Below are 26,822 nucleotides of genomic sequence, written 5' to 3' on the forward strand. Positions count from 1 at the left end.
TATATATATATATATATATATATATAATTTAATTTACTACAAGGCTACAAAAATTTATAATCAATTAAAAATATTAATTAAGAAAATCAAATAAAAAATATTAAATTAGATTCAAATGATGTTTTAAATCTTACCTCAAACCTTAGCATCTTATGGCTACGTGATTAGGGTTGTCAAAACGACACTTTGTTCGTGAACGGCTTGTGTTCGGCTCACTAAGCAAACAAGCCGAACACGAGGTGAGTCTGAGCTCGCTCGTGTTCGGTTCGTTTACACCCCTATTGGTGAGAACAAAACCCTAGGACCAAACCCTAGCTAGTTAGGACAAAAAAAGCTAACCCAAGGTAAGTTAAAGTAATAACCTAAGCTAAACCTAGTCTAATTGGCAAAACTAGCCAGATCCAACTCAATTCAAGCTTAACTAGGTTCCCCATGTTCGTGGGTTATAAGGGCTTTTGTTAAGGCGGGACACGGGTTGCATCCTCCTCCTGCAAGAGTGAAACTCCCAAAAGCAGAAGTATTGGTCTAGTTGATAGACTGGTAGTCTTCTTAGCCCGCATGCAGTTGTGTGGGCCCCTTTGAGACATATTTTATCTTACTAGGCTATCAATTAGATTTATTTTTACTTACAGTTATGGTGCATGTGCATTGATAACAATGTTGTGAACATGATCATTATCAAGTATTGGTTTCACATTCTTAGATTGGATGATTTATTTGATAAGTTACATAAAGCTAGTGCCTTCTCCATGATCGACTTGCATGGTTATCACTGGATCAGGATGTGACCGCACGAAAAGTTGTGATAAAGTAAGTCGGTCAAATCACACAAGTATACGTTTCAAGTAATAACGTAGTTAAAAGAGTACCGCGTATCGATCTCACGACAAAAGTGTTAAGAATTATTCTGGGAAGGTGAATTTACCACACTTCTAAACCTACTTTTGTGTGATCACAAATAAAAGATGATTTTCTAAAATATTAATAAAAAAAGAAAACAAAAGATAACGAGTTTGAAAAAGATAGAAAACAGCGGTAGATAAATCTTACTGCTCTTCAAGATATGTGAGGCTCGCGACCTTGTAAATTAGATGATGTGATGTTACGAGATTTTCTTAAACTTTCCCCAACGAGATAGTTGTCAACATGAATAAAAAGTTCTTATATTCATGCTTACCTAAAAAAAAAAGCTAGAATCCATGAAGTTGAGGCTTTCTCAATCCTCATAGCATTCGGAGATTTATCCAAAATCTCTCTTGTTACCCAAATTTTGTGGTTAATCATTTTATTCCTTTGCACAACGGGCAGGAGTCACAAATCATGAAATATTTTAACATCATAATTAGTTAAATCACGAGTAAATAAAATTCTATGTTCAACACAACAAGGGAAAAAAACTCAGATTCCTTAGGAAAACGATACAGGGAACTAAATCATTCGAGAAAACCACAAAAACCACATATCATGAATCAGAGACGTGAAAGAAAATTTAGCTATGCATGTTAAAAAGCGCAAAGGAAAAACTTTCCTTGAAATCATCATTGCAAGAAAAAATAAAAAGTAAAAACTTACAAAACAGTTTGTTGCCTCTTCCAAAGCAGTTGACTCATTTCTCATACAATAAACCTCTCAAAATATGTAAGAAAATACAAAGTAAAAGGTAAGAAACTGCCTTCGCACCTCAACCCCAAGAGAGAACGAGAATTCCAAGGTTTTTTCAAAACACTCTCATGTGTAGATAGAAAACACTCTTTCTGTTCTTCAGCCGTCTCCAGCTCTCTCATGGTCTCCCTCCCTCTCAAAAGATGCATTAAGGAATATTTTTATAGCCTAATCCAAGAATTTGATAAAAAATTTTCTTGCCAAAACAAATTCCTGCTCCTTTGGCGTGGTCAAGCCGAAATGTGGCATGGTCAGATCAACCTTCTAAATCGAGTGACTTCCTCAAACCCGATACCGACGTGGTAACGCCGTCTCTCTGCAATCTAGCGTGATCACGCCTCTTACAAACGTGGTTATACTGTTTTAGGCCACATTTATGTTGGTTTTTTTAATTACAAAATGCATGTATTCAACATAAGTAGCTAGCATAACATCAACAAAACCTTTCACAAATATAAATACATGATTAAATAAGTAAAAATAACAAGTAAAATGCATGGGAAAAAACAGGTGAAATAACGTAAAATTGACTCATGTCAGAATGAGACCAAGAGATGCATGAAAAATAACATTTAAGACACAAGACAACACGTATGAGTGGACAATCTTTTTATTAGTTCAGTTCAATGCGACAAACATTTTCATGCATCTATGAATAAATTCTTCCCAATTTTCATTGAAAAATTTATGGTTGTATACTTTAACAACATTCTAGTGTATGACGTTTCAAAGGAGGAGCATTTGTAGCATCTGTGTCAATGTTTGGAGTTTTGAGGAAGGTGCAATTATATGATCACCTGAAAAAGTGTTACATTCTCACAACGTAGGGGTGCTTCTTAAGGTAAACATTATTTTGACTACCAGTATTGAGATTGACCCAATGAAATTCAAGGCAATCCAAACTCCAATCTTTTACTCAAGTATTTATGTTTGATGAACTAACATTTCTTTTTAGAAAATTTAGAAGAAATTTTAACCTTATTGAGGCACCCTTGATAGAACTCCTCAAGGGAGAATAATTTGCATGATTAGATGAGGCACAGCTAATTTTGATGCTCTTAGGAAACAGGCTACTCAAGCCAACTTTGACCTACTCCAAATTTTAGCTAAGTGTTCGCAGTGGAATATGATGTCTCTAATGTGAGAATTAGAGCTATGCTAACTCAAGAAGAACATCCTATTGTTTTCCTTAATGAAATGTAAAATGATTACAGAAGAAAGTACTTTGCCTACAAGATGAAGTTTTATGCCATTATGAGCCCTCAATCACTCGATTATGTAACTAATGAAAAATTAATTTATCATGAACACCAACCGCGAGGCTCTGAGATTCTTGGACAACTAAAAAAACATAAGACTAGACACATCTCGTGGGTGAAATACTTATTTTTATTCCATTTTGTGCTCAAACATAAGCAAGGAAGTCGGAAAAAAATAGAAGCCATTTTCATTTTTTTATTACTACAATAAAATCATAGGTAATTAGATTTTTAAGTTTTAAAGGATATATATGCCACTGATGAGGATTTCTAAGATATTTGTGCTTTTGTTGTCAAGACAGACCATATGAGTTGTTCCATATATCATATGGCTACTTATTCTATTGAAACATGCTTTATGCTATCAGGAGTTTACTTTAAAAAATAATCTTATAGTAGTGTTATAATGGAGGCATGGCATGACACTTCAATAGGGAAAAACTCTTTTTCCAATAAAAGAGAATTTAATTGACCCAGAATAGTATGAAATGTGAAAAGAGATGTTACGCAGTGCAAGGTAAGTTATCTGGCGAAGTTTTGAGGACAAAATTTAGCTTTATACACCCCCTTTTCATGCGAAAGATACCCTGGACGAATGTGAGCATGGATTTTGTAGTTAACTTTCCCGGACATAGCTAAGGAAGGATTCTGTTATAGTAATGATAGACAGCTTCTTCAAGATAACACAATTTATTCCACTCTACAAAGCAATGAAATGCATTACACATCACAAACTTATATTTCAAGGAGATGGTTTGTTTTAATGTAATACCTAAGACCATCACTTCAAATAGTGACGTGAAATTTCTCAACACATTTAGAATAACTAAAGAGACAAGTTAAAAGTATAAATTTTCAACTTAGTTCAGTGGCACATCCACAGATGGGCAAATAGAAATTGCAAATCACAGCTTGGTAAACCTCTTCAATTGTTTTGTCGACAAGAATATCAGGCAATGGGATTTGAAACTTTATTAACTTGTGCTTGCTTACAATCGGTCCATTAGCCAATCAAAAGAACATAGCCTATTTCAAATTTTATATGGAATACTAGAGTTGATACTTTCAATTGCTGAGCTTAAAACAAAAAATTGATTCAAACATTATATAAACATGTGTAGATAGAAATTGTTAAGCAAAATGCTAAATATCAGAAATAGGCAAATAAATCCAAGAATGCTCTAGCCTTAAGGAAAGGTGACTTGGTCTGAATCATATTGAAGAATGAGAAATATTTTGTAGATTTTTTTGAGAAGCTCGAGCCTAGACCTAATGGTCCATTCAAAATCACCAAAAAGATTAATGATAATGTCTACAAAATTGATTTACCCAAAGACTGCAATATCTCTTCTACAATTAAAATCATCGAGCTTCTGTCATTCAATGACGATTCAGAGATTTTAAGTGATGAAGACGATGCCCCTTCCACACGGGAAGAACGATGCAAGCGCTGTTAGGGTGAGATGCGATTCCCATCCTCCTCCCGCTGAAGCAAAACTCCGAAAAGTGGAAGAGCCAGTCAAATTGAAGGACTCATTCACCTTTTTTAGTCCCCATGGGGTTGGGCCGCTCTCTTATGGCCCTATTTTATATAATTAATCTATTAATTATGGTTACTTTTTCTTGGAGATATTTAGATATGTTGTTGTGTCATTTGGACACATTTGCTTTAGGTTATATAATTGAAGATCATGTTCTCTGATTTTTTGCCCTAAATAATATTGTATCCTATTAATTTGCAAGTGGTGTGACTCTAAATTGTTCAGGAACATACGGTGGATCTTTCTCTATAGTTGTGCCTTATCAAAATAGTCATTTCACAATTTGTATGTTGCTTTCAGCCCAAAGTGTTGCCGAACTTCTATATCCTTCCAAACTCTATCGTACTAGCAAAATTTCCCCCCTGTTATTCCACAATCAACTCCTTACTAAATTAGATTCTTGAACAATTTTTAGGAACCCTAGAATGATACCAATAGAGTCTAGCCAAATCGATTGAATTTGAAATACACAAAAAAAATGAATAATAGGGTGAACATTAGAATTGTTTTATATTTTACTCCGCATTCCAAATTCTTCAAATAAACAAAAAAATACTTAAAACCCTTGTTTCTGAATGAAATAAGTCAATCATACACCCAACAAAATGGACCCTTAGCTTCGCTTCTTGTAACAATTATATGTCGAAAAAATACTTAATTTTTCACATAAGGCATTTTTTATAAATAAGCTTTTGCACATCCTTACCAAATCATCAACCCTACCCAGAAATGTTTCAGTTGTTTCTGAAATCTCATCAAACTTCTATTAAAATTTGTTTAATGAAACTATCCAATTTATCACATATCAAATTAGTCTTAGTTACGGAATTTAAAACAACCCTTTTTTTGGCAATCGATCTTGAAAAACTAAGAATTCCTCACCTCTCAAATTTCACCACATTATTCTAGGGCATTTAGTTTTTTTTTTTTTCTTAGGGCATTTAGTTGATTTGACTTGTCACTTTATATTCTCAAGAAACACAACAATAATAACAAATCTAAGTTATCTAATCAAAGTCTCTTCTCAAATCGCCTTATAATAATTCTAATAAAAAAGGGAAAATTACATCCAGAGCACTTGAAACATTGTTATTTACAAATCAAGCAGCCTCCTTCATTCATTTTTCAAATTCTCACTCAAATATCAAAATTCATCATAAAATCCCGCTCATTATTTTTTTCATTTTATCAAATTCACAATATTGTGAACATGGCACGCATAAATTCATTGGTTTTTTAATTCAGAAAATCACATGGTGATTGATTGTAAATTTAAATGTTTTGGATGTTCTGTATGTAATTATTCCAAAAAAAATTCACTCCACCCAAGAACAGTATATATCGATGATTTAGTGTTCCCTTACATAATTAAGAATTCTTACTTCTTAAAATATGTATTGTACATGATAAGATATTAAGGTACTCTAAAATCATGTATAAATTCTTGTATTGATTTTTGTATTGCATATTCCATTTCTACTTAACTTAGTATCATGCTTCTCTTTTAAATACCAACATTCCGCACCATAGAGCATTGCACGTCTTACCGCCATCTTATAAAATTTTCCTTCCAGTCTAAGCGATACTTTTCTATCACACAAAAGGCCAGAAGTAATCATCCACTTCAACCAACCAACTTGAACTCTACTAATAACATCCCCATCTATATCGCCATCGCTTTGAACAATATCTAAACCAAGATATCTAAATCGTTCACACCTTTTAATAATTTGATCACCCAAAGATTAGGTGGATGTGTGGCTTTACACTTAGAAACATAATGTGAAATGAATATACCCGTGATACCTCCAGTAACTGACAAAATTAGAGAGAGTAATCTTAGATGGTTTGGTCATATTAAATGTCGATCATCTGATGATCTAATTAATAGAATAGATGTTTTAGATTCGACGTGTTAAGAAAGGCAGAGGAAGACCTAGGAAGACTTGAGCTTATTGTATAAAAAATGATCTTAATTTATTAGAATTAAATTAAAATATCACACTAAATAGGACGCAATGGAGAAAAAGGATTCATGTAGCTGACCACACTTAGTGGGATTAAGGCTTTGTTGTTGTTGTTGTTGTTGTATTCCATACCTACAGCATTTCATTTCACAGTCCATCCCAGTAGAACCTAGAAGAACATTTAAAAGAACTCCATTAAATATCATTTATTACACAAATATAATTATTAATAGTTCATCCATTGAATCCAATAACTAATTTTTAAAACCATCATTTAAACACTAACTAAATAATTCTTAAAACCATCATTTAACATTAACAACATCCATATTGTCCTCATTAATAACCATCTCAATAGCAAGACCTGTTGTAACACTATTTACTTCAATTACAACTTTAAACTCTTGACAACAAGTGTCCTACCTCATCACTATTATTATTATTTCGAAAACACAACTTGTATCTTCCTCAGTCTCCTTGAATTTTTTTCCTTTCTCCATTTAATTTCTAATAAACCAACAAATATTTATGTCTATTTCTACTGAATTTTTCTATCAATTATGTTGTTTTATTCAAATTTCTTCGATTTTTTTGTAAGAAAATCAAATCTCTGTTTTAAATTTACTTAAAATTTACATACTTTTACCCACAACTAGATTAACATGGGATACATCACTTAGGAGAGACGTCCTAGCAAACGATTGCCTACTTTTAACCAAAACTAAGTTGAATTATAGCACAAAACTTAGAGGTCCCGTCCTATCAAACTCATGTCTACTTCTCATTGCAATAAAATTGAATCATGACTTGTCTCTATTAGAAATGTTTCAATTATAATAGATTGGTTAAACACTAAAAACAAAATAAGGAAACCATAAAACATAAGTTCCACAACACCCCCACCCCCACCTTTGAATAATAAGTTATTTAGATCTATTTGCTTGGTCGAAATTGCAACGCAATTATCCAATAACACATGCTTCAACTCCATTTGGGGAGACTATCGCAGTTTGTAAAAGCAATTGCTGAGATTTTGTGGGAAGCTGTTGTCACTATTTTAATTTTCTTCCATAAAAAATTAGAAAATGGTTTTCTCACGGCTATCAAACTCTAATAAATCTACTTGCAACAACTAACATTATACTCCTAATCACAATCCTTTTTTTTTAAAATAAAGCAAGAAGACAATAGCAAAACAGCGATGGAGCAATAATTTTGAGACGCAAAATGTGAATAAGTTGTCCTGAACAAACTCTTACTCTATTCTCTGAATGCTTTCTGGCCTCAACTCCCAACACTAGTTCATAATCCAAACAAGTCAGATTTTAGAACAACAAAAAACAAGTACTAATAAGACTTATTTTAAATTAGGTGCCATCGGATTGAAATTTTAATTTGACCTAACTATAACAGAAAGATATCAAGATCTAACAATCTGAATATAACTGCCCATTGACCTGTAGAAAAAGTTGATGTATTTTAGATGCAAATGACCAACAAAATGTTTGTTTTATATCATCATATAACACTAACGATTCGTTCTATTTGTACCATATAAAATCATAAAATAAAAGCAATCCTTAAGATCATGTCTTTTTTTCATTAAAGTACATTTCCCTGTCTTTCTGATGATTGAACCGCCTAAAATAATGAAAAATCAGGAATCCTCCAGCTAGCCAAAGCTGCTATAACCTATTTAGCCAACAAAAAATTTAATCACATATGTAAACCTAAATAATTATGGAATTACCGAAGCTGCAGCCCTTGTTGTCATTGTACGCTCAGCAGAAACAGGAGCAATTGTTGGCTCCACTGCAGATACATGCGTACGGCGAGGTTCAAGATCAATAGTACCACCACCTTTCTGTCAAAAAGTAAACAGGAGCAGATGTATGGAGAATCAGTATCACTTTATACTATTACCAATCACAAAGTCTACTACATGAAAAGCAACATGTTTCAGAGATCAGGTAGCTTATGATGGAAACATAAGTATTCATCAAATTTTATAAGTTCTCAATTAAAAGCATATAAAAGACGGAATTCCTGAAAAGACAAATGTCAACTACAGGATAACAACTCAAAACATAACAATGAATAGCACAAAAAACCTTGATGATACAGCACCGCACAATGTGAAAGCTGCAACCAATTCCTGCTCCCCAAGATCGAGAGCGGACATTATTTCTTAAAGTTGAGGAGTAACCTGCATGAATTAGCAGTTGCAGCTAAAGAAAACAAAAGGGGTAAAAATAGCATAAATTTGGGCATGCAAACACACTTTTAGGTATGACAAAAAAATTGAAGAGCAATTCAAATGATGCCATAAGATTTAGAAACTAACTAGTCAAACTCACTTCATGGAGTAGCTCTTGAAACGAAAAAATTAATCAATGCAACCATTTTTATAAGGCAGAGGAACATTTTTGCGCTCAGTGTTATTCACAGCATGCTATCATGCAAACTTGCATACAGAAGGGCACTGCAAAGTAGTGTGTTGCTTTGGTTTAAAGTATCAAAGACTATAAAACACGACAGAGCAGAACTAGCAGCATCTTCTGAGCTCCGCCTAGCAATAAGGAAGAGCAGTTCTTTTGTTTCTTAAGCAGTCATTACTGATTGCCCAATCCAGGCAAATTCTCCTATATAAGTACAAAATAATTACAAATATTGGGCGCACTCGAGCAAAACAAAATTGTGTTTTGCATTACACTTTAAACATTGAAGCCAAAAAGTCCACTCATACTTTATGCTTTGAGAACATGCTTCATTCTTTTCTCTGATGCCCAAGAAAGCAGACCGAAATGCCATGAGGGTAAGGTAGAGCTAACAAACAAACTGCCATGCTCCACCAATATAATTATTCCATCAACCACTAATAGTGCAACTCAGCATCTTAAAGTGAAAATTTTCAAACGTCCCAATGAGGTTGATTGACTTTAAAAAAGTAATCTTTGGTTTTTTAACAATCAATCGTTCAAGATTACTGCAATGCAGACGACTGTACTCAATCGTCCCCCCCCTCAACACAGACTACACACTAGCCAAGTAAATGTCAATAACTTTCATATTTGGCGATCTCTTAATTTCTGTTTATAACAATCAATAGTTCAATATTAATGCAATATGAAGTGAGGACTGTGTGTTGAATTTTACATATCTATCTCCAAGTTAGCTTGAAAACGAGCAAAGTAAATGTCAATAGCTTTAATATCTGACAGTCTGCTAATTTACAAGTCTTGATGGAACAAATACGTTTAAAAATTCTAGCTGGCTCCCATGTTCTGGTTGCAAAAAGTGGAGGGCTATGTAAGATTGTCGATAGCCAGCATAATTTTTTTGTCAAAATATTATTACATTAATAATTTAAATCATTGTGTAAATGCTAGGGCATCTCCTGGAAGCGACGTGTTGTATGGTTTGAATACAGTGAAAAGTGTGTAAGGGTCGTTGCACCTGCGCTCGGGTGTAATGTCAAATAAGCATGGGTTCTCACATTATCGACGAGCGGGCAAATAAGCTAGTCTACAAAACAAATATCAGGATAAAATCTTAGAATATAAGTACTCTCACCAGTAAATTAATGATATTAGTAGATATTATGGATCATTGGAAGATAAATATCTTATGCATTCAAGAAACTAAATGGATTGAAGAAAAAGCTAAGGTGATTGATAACTTAAGTTTTAAACTTTGGTATTCATGCAGAAGCCGCACGAGAAATGGTGTAGTTGATATTATAGATAATAGTTTTAAAAATAAATTTGTAAAAATTAATAGAATTAGAGATTAAATAATATGACTAAAGATTATACTCCTCAAGTAAGTTTAGATATAGGTTCAAAAGAGAAATTTAGACTGACCTAGAAGAAATAATACAAATGATTCCACTTGAAGAAAAAGTTTTCATTTGATGGGATTTAAATGGACATGTTGGTAGAATGGTAGAAGATTTTAGAAGTATTCATGATGACTAAGGTTTTGAAGTGATTAATCAAGTAGGTAGAACCATATTAAATTTCATTTTAGCCAATGATTTTGCTATTGCTAATATTTTATTTAATAAAAAAAGATGAGCATATTATTACTTATAAGAATGAATCTAATAAAACCCAAATTGATTATTTTCTTATGAGAAAAAAAAAAGCTTCGAGAATATAAAGATTGATATAAAGATTGTAACAATCATTTTAAATGAAATTTAAGTACTCAACATTGACTATTAATTCTATTTTTTAGATAAGCATTTGCAAGAAAAAAAATACAACAAAACATTGTCATAGAATTAGATGGCACACATAAAAGACATAAAATTATTTTTAAGCAAACTTCAAGATTACAAGACTTGGTAGTTCATAAAGAAACTAATTCTATGTGGTATGAAGCAACAAGAACTATTAAACAAATGACAAAATATGTATATGGACAATCACAAGAATAAGTTTTATAAATAAAATAATTGACGGTGGAATAATAATGTGCAAGAAAAGATAAAATATAAAATTTTTTGAAATAAAAATTGGTTAAAATGTAAAAGCTTAGATAACTGAGAAAAATATAATGCGGTGCATAAGGAGTCTAAAAGAAGAATTTGTGACGCTAAGAATTCTGCTTTTAGTGATCTTTATAACAGACTTAATACAAATAAAGAGGAAAAATATATGTATAAGCTAATCAAGCAAACAAAAAACAAAAGTAAATATTTAATTCATGTAAAGCGTGTTAAACATGAAAATCAAAAATTCATTTTTTAGAGGAAGATAATTAATATAGTTGGGTTAGAAATTTTGATAAACATTTCGATGACATTTCTGAAAATACGATCGACCTTAATGATTTAAATATCATTAATAATAATGTAACATTTTATTTTTACCGTCGCATTAATAAAAAAAATAAAAGGAGGCTTTAAAAAAAATCAAGAGTGAAAAGTAAGTAGGAAATGATGATATCACATTTGAATTGTAGAAGTATTAAAGAAATTTGAAATTTTTTTGGCTTACTAAACTCTTTAATATGATTTTAAAAACTAAAAATATGCTTTAGTAGTTGAGGAAGAATATTTTGGTCCCCACTTTTAAGAATAAAGGGGATGCACAAGAATGTGCAAACTATAGAGGAAATAAGCTAACATGTCATAGATTAAAATTATGGGAGAGTGTAATTGAACATAGGTTAAGACGTGCTACAAAGATTTCTCATAATCAGTTTGGATTTATGTCGGACAAGTTTACCATGGAAGTTATACATTTATTGAAAGGTTTGATAGAGAAGTACATAGAGAGTAAAGAGGATCTATATATAATTTTTATTGATTTAGAAAACATACGATAAGAATCCAAAAGAAGTTCTTTAAAGAGTTCTAGAAAAGAAAGGCAATGATATGTCTTATATTCAAGTCAATAAAGATATGTATATTATTGTTGTTGCTGTGTTAGAACTGAATGAGGATTGACCATGTATTTTCCTATTTCGATTGGATTACATCTGGGATCGGTTTAAGCCAATATCTTTTTGTTCTAGTTATGAAAACTCTTCTTGACATTTACAAGAGGATTAAGATGGTGAAGATACCTACAATGCATTATGGCGCAGAATGTTTGCCTTTAAAAGAGAAGACAAAGCTAAGGATAAGGCTAGAAAAAGAGTTCAGAAAAAACATGAAATATGAAGGTCTACATCTTCACTTGAGTAGATCTAAAATTAAATATATGGAATGCAATTTTAGTGGCAGTAGAACTAGTAGCAGAGTTGTAACTATGAGTGATCAAATCATTAAAAGTTCTTAACGTTCTAGGTATCTTGGTCTACTTTTCAAAGTGATGATGATAAAGATGAGGATGTTATTAATAAAATTCAAGTTGGTTAAAATGGAGGAATGCACCGGGCCTACGGTGTGATAGAAAAGTATCACTTAAACTTGAGAAAATTTATAAGATGGTGAAGAGACCTACAATGCATTATGGCGTAGAATGTTTGCCTTTAAAAGAGAAGACAAAGCTAAGTTATATGTTGCTGAGATGAGAATCCTTAGGTTGATGAGTGGCTTGACATTCATGACAAATTGCGAAAGAATGAATCCGTGAATAGGTTGGTGTTGCTCCACTGAAAAACAAGATTAGAGAGAGTCGCCTAGGATAGTTTTATCACATTAAACGTCAGCCATCTGAAGATCCCGTTAGGAGAGTAGATGTTTTAGATTCGACTTATTTTAAGGAAGGTAGAGGTAGAGCTGAAAAGACTCGAGCATATTGTATTAAAAATGATCTTAAATTATTAAAATTAAATGAAAATATGACTCTGAATAAGACATGATGGAGAAAAAGGATTCATGTAGTCGATCACACTTCGTGCGATAAAAACTTATTGTTGTCGTCGTTGTTAGTCCCTAAGTGCTTAGCATATAACAAAAGTAATTTAAATTAACATTTAAAGTTTTACGGTCAGTTGGAGAGGAAGGTGGTGAGAACAGTGACAAGCACAAATATGATCTCATAGTTCCATTGATCGTAGTTTTTATGAAACCTTATCTACTTAGTCAAATGAGATAATCAACTCAACCTAACTAAAGGATCATTTTCAGCAACCTTGTACTGCATCATCTAATGAAATATTGTAAACCTAAATGAATGTTTTGACAAGAATACTTAATAAAGTGTTCCATCAAGTATACCATATAATTCACAACTCAAAAGGGCTAAGTTATTAGAAAACATCAGAGCTTCATACATGACCACATAATAGTACCATTTTATGACAAATAATCAAGTTAGAAAGCCCTCGTCGTTATTGCTCCTTTGGTGATGTCACTTAGGGGCAAAATCAAACAATCAAAACATGTGAATCACATCAATACATCATTGAGATCTATTCAGAGAAATGACAGCAATACGCAAAATACAAAATTAATAGTTTGTGAGCTTAATTTAATCATAAGTTTATCAACCTCAACAAATTATTGCAGAAGATAGATGGATTTAACTCTTTAACTTCAGGTGATGGATTTCATTCGAAAGCTTTAAATTTCATAGAAATCATGTTATTTTTTTATATATAAATTATTTAATCTGAATTTATGCCTCAAAGTGATTTGTATAAGACTCCAGAACGATTTGATGATTAGTATTTTTTCTAATTGAAGTTTTCAGTGAACACTTTCATCATCAAGGTATCTTGCTTGAAATATTTATAAGTGCGGCTTAGGAATTGAAGGATATGCCACTATGATTTAGACTCTGCCAATGAAGATATCATTCAGGTTTTTTATACTATTTTTTAAGCTGACATACTACGTCTCTTATTTACCTGGGCTAAGGTTAATAAATATTATTTAAATTTATTTGAAGAATAATCTCACTATAAACATTATTGTAATTTACGAATGTAACATAATCAGAAGTTTTTTTCTTAGATGATTTTTCTTTGTATGGGGAATTGAAAATCATATGTAAAACGTAAATAAAAAAAATGGATGAAATCTATGAGTATTCCGCTCCCAATATAAAATTATATTAGTTTTTTCTGGCTAGATGGGAGTATGAACTAAAATCATTCAAAGCTTATGATTTAAGTTGAAATTCATCTCTTGAATATTCCCAAAAGCATCAGTCACATCAGTCCAATCCTTTTAAGGAGAAAATTTGGACTTGCTAAGTGAAACTTATGAGTTTCCCCTATAAGTTGAGCAACCTGCTTGACAAAGTGTATAGCCATCGACCACTATACCTATTCCACGACCCAAATAGATCTAACTACAGGAAAACAGAGGACAACAATTGAAGCATTTGCACAAATTGAGGTGGAGACGCATCATGCAAAGAAAATTCAACTAACCATCAATCATCTTACAAAAATCAGTATATACGATGCATCCAAAGCATAAATATTATCAAAAGACCCCATCAATCTAGTCGATAGATCATGATGAAAGACAACAATTGGCAAAACGACGAGATACAAACGGCAAGGAGGTTCCACCAACTATTACTGTGTAAGATACAAACACACCACTTACAAAAGAAAAAAATACAGCACTCTAGAGAGCATAAATAGAAAACAACATCTCTAAACACACAAGTGCCTCTCAAAACAACAAAACAAACATAACCTAATAGAAAATATCCTAATTAGAAATTAAAATAATACGAAATGAATAAGAAAATGAAGAAAATTTGGGCTGAGATCAGCACTTGGATGAATTTCCTGTTCGGTCACCCGCAATCGTAGGATTTTCCACAATCAGGTGGAATTTCGCATCGCGGGATCGACTTCACGGAATTGGCGGAAGCAGAAGCAAAGCATAACAATCTACGGGGATATTCAGATCATAGAAATTGCGAGACATCGAGTTTTCATGCCATAAAGATGAAAAAATATTAACCTAGTTGTTAAAATATATTCAACAGTATAACCCCCGACAGATGATCAGGCAGGATAGATGAACAACAATTTCGGAAGTTGTCGTAGGAGCCTAGTGGGGTAGAAAATTCTTTAATAAGTTTCAGACCCTAAAAGAGGAGAAAAAGAGGCCTCACTTGAGTGGTTACAAGTGAGAGTTGCTCAACCCGCCATAGAGTTCATCCCAAAGTTCAATCCTCATACACTTGTTTAGCAGATACATCCAGCCGAGTAAGAGGAGTGAAATAAGAAGTTTACATACGTAATGATTCAAGCCTGAATAATGGGAATACTCGTTTATCTATCAGCTCAAGATGAGCCAAAAGAGGATGAATACTTATTCTACCAGGATGAGCTTTGGAGTGAAAATGCATACAGGATGGACTTACCGAAAAGTTGCATTGGTTCCCAAACATTCAACATGGTGATGCCCACTTCCAGGTGCACTAATACTCTGGGGGCTCACGCAAGGATACATGTTGTATCAGAAATATTAGATTTTTTATTGTGGAATGTCGATCCCACAGTAAACGAGGGAATCAGACTTAGGAAAAGTTCAAGCCTACTAGTTTTGTTCTTAACCTGAATTTAAATTAAGTTAAAATTCTACAAACTAATCCTATTGTATCGCAATCAATTTTTTAGTTTAAATCCTACAGATATCCCACTTAACCTAGTTCTTGTATTAATGAATGACAGGCTCTAAAGTTACCCTCTCTTTTAATAATTTAAATGCAGTATAGAAAATATAATGTGTTAATTGTAAATTTAGATAGTGACAAATAAGAACAACTCTCTTCTTTACCCTCTCCCGAGTGAATAAAGAAGATTTGATTAAAATGACTTTAATTCATTAAATCTCGTTTTCAACCCATCAAAGAATATTTCCCTAGCATTTACATCTCTAAGAAGCATATTCACCTATACTCCACAGTTCAACGTGACTAACTTAATTGATTATATCATAGTTCTTTCGAGTCATTATGGTTCACAACACATTTTAACATTTAGGATAGATGAACAACAATTTCGGAAACGAAGAATAAAAAGTAAACGAAGATCTGAATGTTAATCATCACATTAAGTAATTATGAAATAATTTTGAAAATATTTTGTCATCCTACACATCTTACTCAATCATCACATAGTAAGGTAAAGAGTACTACTCAAAAAACATGAAGAACATATCACAAAGCTTCATTTGAAAAAAAAGAAAATTCCACTAAATGATATGTTCAAGGAAATACAAATGAAATACACAATCACTTATCTTCATCTCCTTTACAACAACCTGAAAATGCTCCACCAAATGCTTCCCTAGGTGCTACTCTTGAAGTCTTTCTCTATCTTCAACTCAAGGAATAATAACTCTACATCATACAGAGTATTCTCTTTATTTTACCACTCAATTCTCCCCAAAGTACTCAATCTAACCCTAACTTTCATCAATCCTAAGTCCTACCTGCATCAGTCCATCAAAAACCCTATTACCACCATTTTATATACTCATATACAGCAGCATAAAAGCCACCCTTGACCTCCTACACAACTCCCCATGATTCCTCACGTATGCCTCCTTGAACTGCCAAAACTGCTCCAATAGTTGTTGGCACCTAGGCGTCCAAGGGCTAGCACCTAGGCACGAAACTCTCGATTTGCTGAGGAATACATAGGCGCCTTGGCGCCCAAGGGCGTGGCACCTAGGCGCCAGTATCGCGGCGCCTTGACGCCAAGTGGGTGGTGCCTACGCGTCATCCTCTTGGTTTGTCAGGGTTGAGACTGGTGCCTAGGCACTTAGGGGACTGGCGCTAGGCATCAGTCTCCTTCATTCCTCCACATTGCTCCACTTCCAACACCCGTTGTAACTACAAGAAAAATATAAAAATAACTTTATTTAAAGTGCAATTTTATACATAAAAATGTGTAAATTATAAATGAATTTAAGCATTTTTCCACACATCATGTGGCCAACTCGACGCCAAACTATTAGGAGATAAGCTTCGATGAATGAGATTGATGCTTCCCCAACTCCAGGAGACGAATATGAGAGCGAGAGATGATGTGAGAGCAGGAGACAATGTGAAGGCAGAAGATGAACACGTGAGCAATTGACGTGGGAACGAGTGCATGTTGCTTGTCAGCAGCCCATACCAGTTCGATCCACATTTGTGAGAGCCAGTCAGATTTTCCAATAAGAGTACCACAAACTTCATGTTGTGGGACCCACTCCAAGTTATCTTATTTTTATAAATTTTCTTTTGTGAGAGTCTAGAATTGGATTTGTATATTTTTCTATTCAAGAAAATGGCCAGTTGTCGGTGTTCCCATTTTAAAATTGTGCCCGAAGATAAGGTGTTCCGTCTGTAACACATCCGAGGTGGTGACCTCCTCCAAAATTTCAAGTGGTAATTCAACTGTAGCTCGATCTCGCAAAGATATTTATCATTACCCAGCTCCTCTGTAGCCTTTGAAGTCATCCCCCTAATTGCTCATCCCTCAGAGAGCCTGTCTTTATTGTCCCACAATCCACCACCCTCCCCTCTGTTGTCCCCTCATTGTCCCAACCCTACACTTTGTTGTCCCTCGTTGTCTAAGTCCTCCATTTCAATTACGCTTGCTACCTGCCCCTCCAAACACCTCCCTACTTGTTGTGACCTCGTTTCTAGCCACCTTTAAGATACCGTACCTCCCAGCCACATCCAACATGTTGTCTCCCCCTTTCGGCCCCTACAAGCTATTGTTGGCCCTCTTTCAATCCAAACAACTTACTGCTAAATTCGTTTTTAGCCACCTCCCACCTCCCTCCATCCCCTTCCCGCCACCTCCCACCTACCGCCATCCCCTTTCAATCGCCTACCGCTTGCCACCACCCTTCCAGCCACCTCCAACGAGCTTTAGTTACTAATACTCCTTAAACTACAGCACTGTTGTCTTCACCCTCAGCCCAAATTGGGTCGCGTAGTATCCTTATTGTTTTCTAGTTTCAAGCATCTCTAAATGTAACCTATATTTGTTTTTGAGTAATAAAATTTACTTTCCTATTGGGATTTGGGTTAACTCTAGTATCAATCAGTATGTGGGTTGGCTGTCAATCTGAATTGAAGCTTAGTATCACGCTTTCCTCACAAGACTCTCTAGAAGTGACTCAAGAACTTGACATCCCTATCAAATGTGAGGACTTGGAGATCTCATGTTGTCTAACAATCTCCCTGAAGTACAAATCAGTGACTTCAGATGCGTCTAGCATTTAGTGGCACGACACAAAATAAGCCATCTTCGAGAATCGATCAACCACGACCATCACTGAGCCCATGCTCCGCTATGTCCTCAAAAGCCCCACCACAAAATTCATGTTGACATCAACCCAAGGGGCTTCTGGTACCGATAATGGCATGTATAGCTGTGTTTTGCCTTCTTGTCTTGGCTAGGCAGCAAACTCTGTACTATCGGATGCACTTTTCCACACCTCTCATCAGTCGGAGACAAAAAAAAAGTTCTTCGCTTTGTGTGAGGAGGGTATTGTCTCTGTCAAAATGACATGCAAGTCCTCCATTGTAACTCTCCTGGATGATGGCTTCTCTCAACGAACATATTGGAACACTCAATTTGCTTTGGGGAAACAGATAACCATCTTCCCTGCGGTATGATCCAGTGGGCCTATCCTAATATTGATCCAAATTTTTCCTGAAATCCTCATCTATCTCATATAGCTCCTTCACCACTTCAAATCCCACAACTCGAACCTGCATGGAGATAGTCAACAAGTGGCGCTGACTCATCGCATTTGCTACAAGATTATAACTCCTGGCATTATGCTTGAGAATGACCTAGAACGATGTTGGGAATTCCGCACAAGAAGCGTGTCTACTCTTCAACTTGCTCTAGCTATTTAAAAACCTCGGGGCTTCATGATCCGTGAATCGTTTGAACTTCCTCCCTCGACAGTAGGCAATTACTCCAGTGATTAAGAGCCCACACGATGGGATAGAACTCATTGACATATGTCGAATACTTTCCCCTAGCCTCGTTCAACTTCTAACTGAGGAAAACTATGGGATGTCCTCGACGGCGCAACGTTGCTCCGATCCCCACATTGGACATGTAGCACTCCACTTTGAACAACTAATTGAAAGTTGATAAACCCAGCACCAGAGCTTGTGTCACCTTCTCCTTCGATGTGTAAAAACTGGACTAGGTTGCCTCGGTCAACAAGAACCTCTCTCCTTTCAACGGCTCTGTCAACGGAGCAGTGATGATGTTGAAATTTCCGATAAACCTTCTGTAAAATAATAATAATCTTAGAAACAGTCTCAACTCGATAAATTGTTGTGGGGATGTCCAAGTCGCGATAACTTCGATCTTCGTGAGATCCATCTACATATTGGCCTCATATACAATGTAACCCAAAAAAAGGACAGATCTTGGGTGTCAAAAAGTGGCACTTCATCAAGGGGGCATATAGCTTTTCCGCTCATAGAACCTCAAATACTAGTCCCAAATGTTGCAAGTGTTTCTCCTTCAAACGGTTGTAGACGAGGATGATGTTGAAGTAAATAAGCGTGAACTTCCTGCTGTAGCCCAGAATAATTAGTTCATCAGCCACATGAATGTGTTACGAGCATTATACGGACAAAAAGGCAGGACTGTCCACTCGGAAGCCCATCACCGATCTTGCAGGTTGTCTTCCACTCATCTCTTAGCCTCATTATGAACTGGAGATATCCAATGCAAAGATCGATATTAGAAAAAATATAAGCCCCACTCAATTGATCCAAATAGATCGTCAAGGCGCGGTATGAGAAATGTGTACTTCATGGTGATTATGTTAATAGCTTGACTATCAATGCACATCCTCCACAACTCATACTTTTTAGGCAACATTAACACAAGAAAACCACGCAGGCTGGTGCTCTCTCTCTCAAATCTCCTTGCGATGAGATCAAGTATCTGTCGTTGCAACTTCTCATACTCTGCTAGTCTCAGTCTATAGGCAAACCTACTTTGTAACACTGATCCTCAAAAAAGATTAATGGCATGATGAATATCCTCTAGTCGAACGTCGGTCATCATAGCCCAGAATTCGACTAGCATTGGCTAGATTATTTATGTTTTCTTTGACTATTCTCAGTACCTTCTCTATGATGTGCATATATTGTGCTACAGAATCCTTAATGGGCAAGAGAATGATGTGCTTCCCTTCGTGAACGAATAAGCATTCTTGAACCAATTATGCTAAGTCTTGCGATCAAGCTACAACAGCCTTCTCAACAGAATGTGGTAGACATCCATCATGCAGTTGGTTTCCAATGAAAAACTTTACCAGATACTGCCAATCCACTCTATCTTGTTATCATTTTTCAACCAGGTCAAAGAATATGATTGGGCATGTTTTTGCATTAGCCAAGTTCAACTTCTTTACCATGATATTGAAGACCACATTCTCAAAGCTCCCTCTATCAAAAGTGAGACTGCACACCTTCCCTCTCACGGTACACCTAGTGCGGAAGGTGTCATGCCTCGACCACGAATGCTCTTTTTGGCGTTCAATCTACAGCACCCTCCTCACGATGAGCATCTCACCCAAAACTCTCTGGAGTGCTTATCTTTCTCTTTCAAATCACACTTCAACTTGAGTTGCATGAATATTGTCGTTCATTCCACCGGATAGCTTCTTCTGCTACACGTAGTGATGTTTCATGTAATGTCGCCGCATCGCCTTTTTCATCTTCTCCCATGAAGTGATTTTGTTTCATCCTTCTCTTTGTCTCTCCCTCTTCAAGTTATCCAACTATAAAGAGGCATTTTCATCAGCTTATTGGCGGCGAGCTTCCCCCTTTGTAATTGGGCAATTTCTTATATTAAAAGATCCGCTCAACAGTCTGCATCCACTTGAGCAAATAATTTGAATTCATCCTCCTGTCAATGTCTGTATGTCCACCATAACTCCTAAACTTTTGTGCCTTCTAGCATGCAGTTCCTATCTCGGCCTCCTCTGATAGTGGATTTTGAAATGCTCGAGTTGATTTTCCTCTTCATTGAATTCATCCCTACAAAAGGAGTTCAATTGTACTTCCTGCTCTCCTCCACAGATCTCATTATTATGGTTGACGGTGACCTCACCCATGATCATCTAAGTGAAGTATTTGTTGTATGTTGCCCACGGTAAAGTCCTTATCAGGTTCTGACATTTTCCTTCTCGATGGCATGGTTAGAGTTTAGTGGTGGATAGGTGGAAGGAGGTGTGCAGGGTGTGGATTTATTTTTTTTTTTTTTTTGGAGAGGGGAAGGGGGAGATAGACTTGTGAATGGAGAATACTAGAAACTCTAGGATATGACTATGATAAAACGAGCTTTAATGCCGAAGTTAGCCCAAATAATAACAAAATAATTATATTATTAAGGAAAATCACATAGGGAATTACAAATAATTAATTGAAATGGGAAACAACAAGGACAAGAACAAGACAATCGTAATGAGAATGGTATCGCAATGTGGTGACTGGTGGAGGGTGATTGTAGTTTGGCGGTATGAAGAGGTGAAGTATGGGGGAAGCAGCATGGTTGGTGGATTGTTGCGGTGGGCTGAAGGGTGAAGCAGGTGGCTATGGATAGGGGCCAGTGAAGATCAAGACTGCGGTAGTGAGGTGGTGGTTGATCAGAGGGGAATGTCGACTGATTGTCAAGTGCAGGTACGGGATGGGGAGGCCACCGATAGGACAGCAGCGGAGTCTTGGAAGCAAGCTTGTCTGGAGCGGGAAAGAAGGTTGGGGGCCAACAAAAGGAAAGAAAAGGAGACGACCGCGGGTAACAGGAAAGAAGTTATGAAGGATGAGTGTGAGGATGATAAGGAAGAAAGAAACACATCGTTGGAGAACGAGTTACAGTTAAAGCCCCTTCTCATCACCAGATACAGCCCTCGAAGGGAACATGAGACGTTGAAGCTCTCGATAGAAGGAACAAGAAAAATTAAACTCGAAGACAAACGACGATACATAAATAGCGAAGCAAGGCGTCTTTTTCGGAACTGGGAGGGTCGATTGACCGGTTCAGGTGTTCGAGAGGTATGTGATTGTTATGTACCACGTTACACCTAGGAGACATACACTAACACTTTCTTTATAACTTTCCATAGCACATATATTTCAATAGTGGTGAAAAGAAAAATTGACACATAATGGAGATTCAAATGGTAAAACATTTAAATACAAGAATTAATGAATGCTCCTCTCATAATAAACAATATCATTCACATAAACGATAAGCATATCTAGATGATGAATGACTTACATTCTTGTGGTGGTAGCACTCGAATCGTCGTCCTTAACTCATGAATTGCAAATGGAGGAGGAGCTGATGTTGGGCAGCAGTATCCAGTGTGCATGAGAACTAGCATACAAGACAAGGAGATCATCATACATATAAATGAAGTGCAACAGAAAAAAAATTATTTCAGCTCGACTAAGAGAGCACCTGCAACAAGATCTGAATCATTTGTATATACATCCGTTCCCCAAAGTTGTGCACCTCTGACCTGGAGTTATTGGACAATAATAACACCCTCAATAGGAACATTTGCAACAAATTAACATAATGCAAGCATACTCCAAAATTCTATTTCAGTTAACTCTGTGAACACTGTCTGAAACGACTCATTACTTACAATTAATAGATTAAACTATGTTTACATCATGAACAGAAAATTCCTCTAAAACTAAATATGGACTGAGAACAAAAATTAATATAATGATCCAGTGTGCATATTGTACAATGCAGAAACGTAATTTCTTATTTTAATGAGCTAGGATAATTTGCATTACTAAAACAAGGTGGAGACCTTACCATAATGGATGTAAAGAATGGGCTTAAAGTATACTGTTACCCAAACCTTGGGACTATAGTACAGTTCTTGATAAATAAGGAGTTAAGATATGCTAACGAACCAGGAAAAAGTATAATGATGGGCAAAAGAGCTCAATCAAAACATTCTCTGCAGCATTGGAGACCAATACAATGTTCTCCACTATGAGTAGAGCCTTGACAGGACGTTCTCCATTATGAGTAGAGCCTTGACAGGAAAGAGCGTACTGTATCATCCACGCCCACTTGAGTCTTATAAATTTGACGAAACCAAGATATCTTGAGTATTCACAAGTTATGAGTGGAACCACTTCAAGTATAACTTGTCATTTTACATTTGCCCGACTGTTTTCCAGACGGACAGCTGCAAGACTACTGTTCCTGCGTCCGAATTGCTGTCCAACAGCAATTTTTCACCATTTCTCAACTACCGTTGTCATTCCCACTTACATTCCTCATCTCACAACCATCCTAACCCATTTACTAGCCATTCCACTCCGACTAGTTGCCATAGTTCGGTGTTATCTGATATCAGAATTGGGCAAACTCTAAATTTTTAGGGATTTTTCTTCTTTGCTCCTAAACAAAAAAGTACGAATAACCTAAAGCAATACCCCCACTAAAAATTATCTCATCATTCACGTAACCCTAGTTATCACCCTAACCCTAACCCTAAACCATCATTCCTTTTCAGCCAAAATTTAAGCGAAAGAAGGAGACGCCAAGCAGCCAAAGAGAAACGCTCAATGAGATGTTCGAGAGCTTACTATGGAAGATATATTGTGGAAAATCCTCTAATTACAAAAATGGCTTGTTGATTGTAAAATGATGCAACATAAGGAAGTCACCCACGGCAGGAACGATGAACACCCAAATGGAGGAGAGGAGGTAAACCCTTTTCATCAAGAAACATCAAGTGACGAAAAAGTGTTGCCAAGTCAGTTTTGAATTGAGTATAGGAGAGAATGTGACTTTGGAGTAAAGATAGAATAATCAGATTTTGACATTCACATGAATCTGCACGAGTACGTTGAGTGTCTCCAAATAATGGAATAGATCTTTGAGTGCTAGAGTGTTCCGCCTGCAAAGGCGTAAGGCTAGCCACCACTAAGTTAAATAAAAGTATGTTTATATGATAGAAAAATTTGAAACGCCTGCGTCATCTTAAAGAAAAAAAGTAAATAAGTACATGAACCAAGATGAAAAATGAGAAGCAATGCAAAGCCATGACAGAGGTTCAAGACACTTCACCACTTACACCCAAAAAGTCTCTTAGTAGAGGAGTACATTGTTAAATTTGAACAGTTTATGTTGAAATATGAACTGATGGAGCCAAAAAAAAATATTATAGCCCAATATTTTGGCGAGTTAAGATGTCCATTGGCAACGTGGTGTAGCTACAACACTATTAGACGTAATACGATGTTCAGACCTTAATCTTGAAGATGGAAAGATGGCACAGTAATTCAAGTCCACACCACTCATCAATCAAGGATCAATTATTGGGTGGAGCGATAGGAGCACACTGTCAATAGTACCCCAAACTCGCTCCTTGTAACAAAAAACCAATACAAGAGAAAATGATGATTTATCAGATCAACCTTCCCAAAACATTGCCCATCTAGAAGTGCTTCAAATGTCATGAGTATATGCACATTGCATCCAACCGTCTAAATAGAAGAGTGATTTCTCTTATTAAGCAGAGAGAAGAGGAGACAAAAATGAAGACCCAAGAGAGATGCACAACTACACAAAGAAGAAGGTGAAATGCTACTCGTTCGACGAGTTCTCCTGATTCAACCTAAGTGGAATCAACATTGGTTGAAGCATAACGTCTTCTATACCCGTTGTAATATGAAAGAAATAAGTATGCAATTTTATTATAGATGGATTTATTTGTGAAAATGTGGTATCTATAACAATAGTGGATAAGTTAGGCCTTACCAACAAGAAATATTCTCATCGATATTCCCTAACTTAGTTGAAGAAAGGAAGAAACTAGGTGCCTGGTAGAATTTTCAATCCAATAATGCTACAAGCCGGATTTTGGTATAATGTTATGTCTATCAAATTTTAAAAAGGCGAAACTGGGAACCGAAGCATTTTCTCTTAGCGAGACCTAAAATTACAAGCATATGGTGACTCAATAGTACACCATGAAGGAAAAGGATTCATGTAGACGGCCGCAATTAGTGGGATAAAGGCTTGTTGTTTTTGTTGTTTTTGTTGTTGTTGTTGAGATGAGGTGTAAGACTCATGGCAGATCAAGGCTTAAGCCTCAAAAAAAGAAGAAACCTCAAAAAATTAAAAAATTTCATAAACATGGCATAAACCATTAATACATTAATTTAGTTTGTTATTATAAATACATAAACAACAAATTATAATCTCAAAAATTGATATAAAATAAAAGTTTGAAATATAAATCTAACATGCACTTAACATTTAACTATTCTATAAGGTTCGAGGTCCTTAGTAACCTCATCATTACTTCATTATTTTCAAAAAAATTATCATATTTATTTATAATTAAAGTTAGTCTTATTAGGAACTTTAAACCATTTTCATTCACTACAATTTTTTCTAATTATTAATTAATTTGAAATCCAACATAATTTATAATAAACAAATAAATTAATAACAAGATCTTGTAATCAAATTTAAATTATTTTTTGAACATTTTAGGGATTATATCAGATAAATAAAATAAAATGAATATATTGTTATTATTATTATTATTATTATTATTATTATTATTATTATTATTATTGGTGATGTCTAAAACTCCTCGAGCATTATTCCTCAAGTCGTAAGCCTTGGATGAAGAAGGCATAAGCCCCATTGGTGACAGTGAGGCTTAAACCTTGAAGTTTTCTTGTGCGCCTCAATTTGAAATGCGCCTCAAGATGTAAGCCTTTAACATTTTTTTAAACAATGATGCCTATGAATACGTCAAATTTTTTTGGACCAACCATGATAGTAGGAGTATACTTCATGATAGTCAAAAAAATACCTACTTTTTTCTCAATGCGATAAGCATAATGTACTCCTATCATTCAATGGATCAATAATAATGAATACTCAGACAGAGACATGATTTTGCATCCAACGCCACATTTCTACAAGCTATAAGAGAAGCAATAGTAAAGTGGCCTCAGAGATGTCGATACCTAAGGCAGTGCGACCCTTACTAGAGAAGTTTAATGATGTTTAAGTAATAGTTTTCCACCTAGATTGTCACCCCTACAAGAGATTCAGATGCTATTGAACTTATCATATGATCAGTGCTCCCCAACCGACTAGCCTACTAGGTGTGATCAGCATTGTATGAATTACAGAAGCAGGTTAAGGATTTGATGGCCCTAGGACTAGTTCGCAAGAGCACCTACTCATGTGCTGAGTCAAGTTTGATTGTGCCCAAAAAGGATGGATTGTTACACGTGTATAGACAGTAAGGCAAAAAATAAGATTGCAATCAAATATCGATTGTGTGTTTTGATATTAGAAGATTTGCTTGATCAATTACATAGACCCGATATTTTCTCCCAAATTGATTTGCACAATAGTTAACAACATATCATAATGAGAAAACATAATGGGTGGAAGACAACCTTCAAGACAAGAGATGGACTGTATGACTGAACAATCATGCACTTTGCCCTGTCCAATGCACCGAGCACTTTCATACAGCTAATGAATCAGATCTTCTGAGCCTTCATTGAAACATTTGTGGATGTATATTTAGATAATATTGTCACGTATAGTCATTCATAGGAGAATTTGCAGCATTTGCAATATGTGATTGTTGTTCTCCAAACAATGTAACTATATAGCTACCCAAAAAAATTTACCTTTTTTACACCGTAGCCATGCTATCGGTCTCTTTTCAAGCAGGATAGCCATCGGCATCCTTTTTCCTCCATTCTAGGGCATATACAAAGACGGGTGGTGGTCTGGCTGTAGCTAGTCTGAGGTGATATTCTTCCAAGGGCTCAAATGGTGCTCCGGCTATCGGTCTTTCCCAATTGAGTATTTATAATCGACATTCCCCTCCCCGCACCATTCCTTCGCAATCACCGCAGTTGACCGCACTGTGAACCCCACCGCAAAACTTCACTTTGTTGCTCCCCCCCCCCCAC

The 26,822-nt window shown here is 35.5% G+C and overlaps 1 protein-coding gene across 4 annotated transcripts in view; it reads right to left on the reverse strand.

The window, feature by feature from the left end:
* Positions 1-26,822, reverse strand: part of LOC110036680 — an 86,275-nt gene that overhangs the window by 31,154 nt on the left and 28,299 nt on the right. For all 4 annotated transcript variants that reach the window (XM_020741180.1, XM_020741177.1, XM_020741178.1 and 1 more), the window contains 4 exons: positions 22,297-22,357; positions 22,114-22,212; positions 8,541-8,635; positions 8,180-8,293 (listed from right to left, as the gene is read on the reverse strand). In XM_020741180.1, coding sequence (XP_020596839.1) covers positions 8,180-8,293; positions 8,541-8,635; positions 22,114-22,212; positions 22,297-22,357 — 369 coding nt within the window. The remainder of the gene's footprint in view (positions 1-8,179; positions 8,294-8,540; positions 8,636-22,113; positions 22,213-22,296; positions 22,358-26,822) is intronic.

This window comes from Phalaenopsis equestris, unplaced genomic scaffold, assembly GCF_001263595.1.
Source record: "Phalaenopsis equestris unplaced genomic scaffold, ASM126359v1 Scaffold209646, whole genome shotgun sequence".
Classification (NCBI taxonomy): domain Eukaryota; kingdom Viridiplantae; phylum Streptophyta; class Magnoliopsida; order Asparagales; family Orchidaceae; genus Phalaenopsis; species Phalaenopsis equestris.